The sequence below is a fragment of the Gossypium hirsutum genome, chromosome A08 (assembly GCF_007990345.1).
Source record: "Gossypium hirsutum isolate 1008001.06 chromosome A08, Gossypium_hirsutum_v2.1, whole genome shotgun sequence".
Taxonomy (NCBI): Eukaryota; Viridiplantae; Streptophyta; class Magnoliopsida; order Malvales; family Malvaceae; genus Gossypium; species Gossypium hirsutum.
In genome coordinates, this window is record NC_053431.1 from 105235809 (window position 1) to 105241183 (window position 5375).

The following is a 5375-nucleotide window of genomic DNA, read 5'->3' on the forward strand; positions in this document are numbered from 1 at the left end:
CCATGTGATATCACTTCTGTTGGAGTCAAAAATAATGTTTAGATAAAATTCTATCCACAATGAAAACTCTAGAATTCGATATTGAGAAAAAAACAAGCATATTTATTTGAATCACCTGTTGATCATATATTCTTGTTATAAATTTTAGCTTTTTAGTAGTCGAAAAAGGAAATTTCCTCCCCACTTTATCTCCGTCAGAGTTTTTATCTGTAAAGTATTTAACTGTAATTTCACAGCAAGAGCAAGGGGACAAGACCTTATCCTCCCATTACAACAAACAAGACAAGAGAGTGAAACCTGGTGGGGAAGATACTGATGTAAGCGTCTGAGTTACGAACGTTTCATTTTGTCCCCACGTGTTGGTAGACCCGCAGGGAATAAAGGGTATTCCATATTATATAATTCAACATACACTGAATAATGGACTACACTTCTCCATGGTTCATTTTCACAGGCTTTGAATTTTTGTTCACTTCTCTGTTTTTAATTGAGTCAAGTTTCTATGACAAGTTAACCCGAATTTGGTCTAACATATTTTCATAGGCTTTTTTTTTATAGATGTTAATTAGAAAGAATTTAAACTTCGATTTTGGTTCTTCACTTATGTTCAAATTCAAAATTTTCCATCAAAACGATTTTTTTTCTAACTTACCAAGTTGGTTTTTGTGTGTGTGAAAATGATATTTTTAAAAAATAAAAAATCACATTAATATTTTAGCCCGAAATCTTAACACTAACTATTTTGAATAACAACATTAAAATAATATCAAATAAAAAAAATAAACACCAAATCTAGTAAAGGAATCAAATTTAACATAAAAATAATTCACATTGTCGGTTGTCAAATGGCTGAATCTCTTCAATAAGAACCTACCCCAGTTGTCTGCATGCAAATATTATAAGCCAATATAATACCAGGTGCCGGGCCTCACCTCATATATATGACATCCATGGCATTGGTAATAACCTCAATCAAAGGTATAGTTTTACTCACCAAAGACCAAACATACTTTCAAGCAAACAGAAGAATAAAACCCAAGTGGGGCAAAATGGCTTGTTGTTGGTCTGCTGAGAATGCCACTAAAGCTTATCTCCGAGCCTTGAATATGGTATGCAAAGGTCCTTTTATACTCCGTAATTTGTTTCTCTTCTAAACTATATACTTGCTAATTACTTTCCCTTCTGATGTATTTTATAGGGAAGAACAGGCAAAGGCAAAGAACCAGACGTAGCTGAGTTCATATCCGCCATTGCGGCCGGAAACAACGCACAGCTCATGGTGATAGCATGCGCTAACGTCGCCGGATCGACCGCGCTAGCCTTGGTCGCGGCGGCTCGTCAAACGGGAGGCCGAGTGGTGTGCATCTTAACTAGTCTCCACCATTATGATGCATCCGTAAGTGCAGTTGGAAACTATGGAGATTGTATCGATTTCGTCATTGGCGATACCGAGAAGCTTCTAAATGAGTACAGAAATGCAGATTTTGTGCTTATTGACTGTAATATCAGCGATCACAAGACGGTATTGAAAACAGCACAAGAAGGTGCAAAGCATGGAGGAGGAGGTACCCTCATTGTAGGGTACAATGCCCTTCATAATAAGGAACTTGCAGGTTGCAGCGGTGCTGATGGATTTAAGACCTACTATCTTCCCATTGGAGAAGGCCTGGTGGTGATTAGAAAAGGGAAGCCCAACGAGGCAAGAAAAAATAGCCGTTGGGTTGTTAAAATAGATAAATGGACCGGTGAGGAGCATGTTTTTAGGATCACTTCACCACAAATCAAAACTTAAGGCCGAGGTTTTGCTTTTAAGAACCCGAGCTCGAGTTTAGTTGAATTAGTTTGTGCATATTTTTTTTCTCTCTTCGTTTGTTTTACTGTTCATGTTAATCATGTTTAAACGCAGGTAAAATTTTCTTAACCATAATTATTTTAAAAAATAAACTCAATTTAAATCTGAAGAAAATATCTATCATTGATAATTTGTACCTATTAAAGAAGTAAAATCGGTTGTATTTTAATTCGGATTTTAATATCTTCTTTACCCAAATCACAGCTTAAACAAAGATGTTCTAGCTTCACTAAAAAATTTTTGCTCAAAACTTTGCTCCACTTCAGCAGAGTATTGTTATAGAAGCTTAAACTTAGCTGGAATATTGAAGCAAAAATGATTAAATTCAACTAGAACTCTAGAACTCTTGTTTGAACTTCGAGTTGTAAGTAAATATATTATAAGCAAAATAATAATCTTTTATTAAATATATATTAATAAATTAAAAACTTGATTCATCTTACACGTTGTTTGAGTCAAGTGTTAAAATATTCAAACTCAATTCACTAGAGATCTCGAGCTACATGAGTTACAAATCACTTGACAATGAACAAATTATATTTATTCTTTGTATGAATTGAATTCAAATAATTTGTGAATACAAATATTTTATTTACTTTCTTATTCTCATTGTAATTTACTGGTAATTAATACTAGTAACTAAAGTAAGACCATTATAATCTTGATATAAAGCAATCAAAAACCTAATATTTTATAAGCAATCATTCTAGGATCTTTAAAATAATATGATTTTCAAAAATTTAAAAATTACTTGATATGGAATTAGAGTTAGTCATTGGGTTTGATAAAAAAGAAAATCATGATAAATTGATTTCTTTCTCTTAACATTATCCCTCTTGTTACACAAACCCTAAGCAATGAAGTCTATAACATTTTATGTTTTTTCTTCTCTTTTTTTTTTTGTGTGTATTCCTCGTAGGTAAAGGAAAGGAATGATTAATTTATATGGATAGATTTTTACTTTGATACATCTATCAAGTAACTGAATAAATAGATAAAATTTAACTTCTATTAAAGTAAAATACTTAATCCCTTTAATTTGGGTCAGTTGATTTTAAACTCACTTGGGTCCATAAAATTAGGCTAAAAGCTTACATTCTTCCACTTGACCCAATGCGATAAAGTATAAACTTTTAAAATAATAACCATTGAGAGGGCATAACAAAAATAACACTCATCATTATTATCATGTGATAGTAAACTGCAAAAATGAATTGTGACGGTTGCATATAGTTTGAATCACATACTTCCTTCCATATACAACAACATTACAATTCAATATAATAAGTCTTTAAGTAACTATAAAGATTTTATTATTTTAAATTATTTTAAAATTACGGGCACACAATCATAATAATTGAACATGAAATATGTTAATTTTTATTTCTAAAACACAATAATTGAGTTCAGAGTATCACATTACCATAAAATATATTATTCACATTGAGATCTATTCTATACACATGTTTTTTTGAATGCCTTTAATTGTAAGCCTTTAGTTAACAAATTTGCAATCGTAAGATCAATTCTAAGACTGCTTTATAAACACTTTTTTTTTTACTAAAATTTCAAACTGGACTTTATTATTTTTTATTTAAACAGATGAAATAACAAAAAAAAGTATAAAAAAATTGAAAGAAACAGAAAAACAACGAAATTTGGACCAAAAACTAAAAGGCCTAAGAAAATTCAGCATAAAACAAATAAACAGAAAAATCTAGAAACGTGAAAGCACCGAATATGCAACTTCTTAATTCGCGATTGGGAAATATAAAGAGTGAGTTTTCTACAGACAAGACATCTAGCAAAATCTAAATTTTAAATATCCAATCACTTCCAATTGATTAGATCTCTTATAGGTGAGCATTTAATTCTTCATTCGTTTTAGGTATCGTAAATCTTTCTTTGCAATCTTTTGATGATCAATTCTAAGATTACTTTGATATCTGCCAAGCATTTCAACTGCACAACTAATATCAGGTCTTGTGTAGGTCTTGACATACATCAAACTACCTATAACTGAAGCGTAAGGAATTGATTTCATTCCTTTTCGTTCCACATCATTTTTGTGACATTGCATGAGACTGAATTTGTTCCCTTTTTGTATAAGAACAATTCTTGCTAAACAATTATACATATTTAATCTCTTTAGAACTCTTTTGATATAGTTTTTTTCTAAGACAATCCTAACAATCCTTGTGATCTATCTCAAAATATTTCAATTACTATCACATAGGATACCTCTCACATATCTTTCATTTTAAAGTTATTCGAGAGAAAAACTTTCGTCTCACCCAATATGTCAAAATCATTTGCAGCAAGCAAAATATCATAAACATATAGAACTAAGAAAATAAACGTGTCCCACTGATCTTTTGATATATACACCGATCAATGATGTTTTCTTGAAAACTAAAAGGCTTTATGGTACCATTAAACTTGATGTACCATTGTTGTGAATCTTGTTTAAATCCATATATTGACTTTTTAAGTTTACACCTCATTTGACATTTTCTTTCAACTGAAAAACCTTTAGGTCGGTCCACATAAACTCCTTTCTCAAGATCCTCATTTAGAAATGTTATTTTCACATCCATTTGGTCCAAGTACTCTAAATCATAATAAGCCACTAATGCCAAAATAATTCTTAAGGAGTCTTTTTTAGAGATTGGTGAAAAATTATCTTTATAATCAATATCATCGTTTTGAGTGTAACTTTAGACAATGATTCTAGCTTTATATTGTTCTATATTGACATTTGTTTCATATTTGGTTTTAAAAGCTCATTTACATCGAACTCATTCTGAACCTCTTGGCCATTGGACAACGTCTTAGACTTTGTTTTGTTCCATAGATTTCATCTCATCTTTCATGGATTTAGTCATTTATTAATCTCTTCTCCATTTATGGCTTGTGAAAACAAAATTAGATTTATTTACTCAAATATTAAAATTTGACTATTGCAAATAAATACCAGAAATGACTGATTTTCTCTCTTTGAGATCTTCTTAACGGGGTTATTTGTTTGGTTCATTTTTATTAGACCTTTGTGAGTTAGTTTCTTTTAAGGGTGTTTCATCACGTAAATGTTGTGCAACATTTTTAGAACATTCATTAATTGTCGAAACAATATTTGTGAAATTTGTGAATAAAGAAACATTTATAGATGTAAGAAATTTACACTAAGTATTCTTATAATCATAACTTATTTTGAATCACTCTAACTAACTTCATCATTCTTATTCTTCAGATTATATTAAAGCACTTAGATTAAGTTTATACAACACAAGGTTTAATTCTGAATCCAGTCCATGTACTTCTCTGAACCTTGAAATTCACTCTTTTTATTTTTGTTTCTAAGAATCACATTGTTAATATGTTTTTCATTAAATTTAAAGATGTAATATTTAAATATTTAAAGTTTCATTTAAAAATTGAAACTCAATAGATAACATATATCCAAATTTAATATAAGTGAATTAATAATGTTATCAATTGAATTTTAATTTTAAAATTTTAATAA

The 5375-nt window shown here is 30.1% G+C and overlaps 1 protein-coding gene across 1 annotated transcript; it reads left to right on the forward strand.

The window, feature by feature from the left end:
• Nucleotides 1-801: 801 nt before the first annotated feature.
• LOC107900255 (uncharacterized) lies at nucleotides 802-1837 on the forward strand. Its single transcript, XM_041074307.1, has 2 exons — nucleotides 802-1109; nucleotides 1199-1837. Exons 1-2 carry the CDS (start codon nucleotides 942-944, stop codon nucleotides 1790-1792), a joined length of 762 nt encoding a protein of 253 aa, XP_040930241.1. The 5' UTR covers nucleotides 802-941; the 3' UTR covers nucleotides 1793-1837.
• The last annotated feature ends 3538 nt before the right edge of the window (nucleotides 1838-5375 follow it).

Bases quoted from the DNA above. Each gene is read 5' to 3' on its own strand.
- LOC107900255 (XM_041074307.1), top strand. From the start codon at position 942: ATGACATCCATGGCATTGGTAATAACCTCAATCAAAGGTATAGTTTTA. The intron at 1,110-1,198 runs GTATGCAAAGGT...TGTATTTTATAG, and splicing joins ATCTCCGAGCCTTGAATATG to GGAAGAACAGGCAAAGGCAA.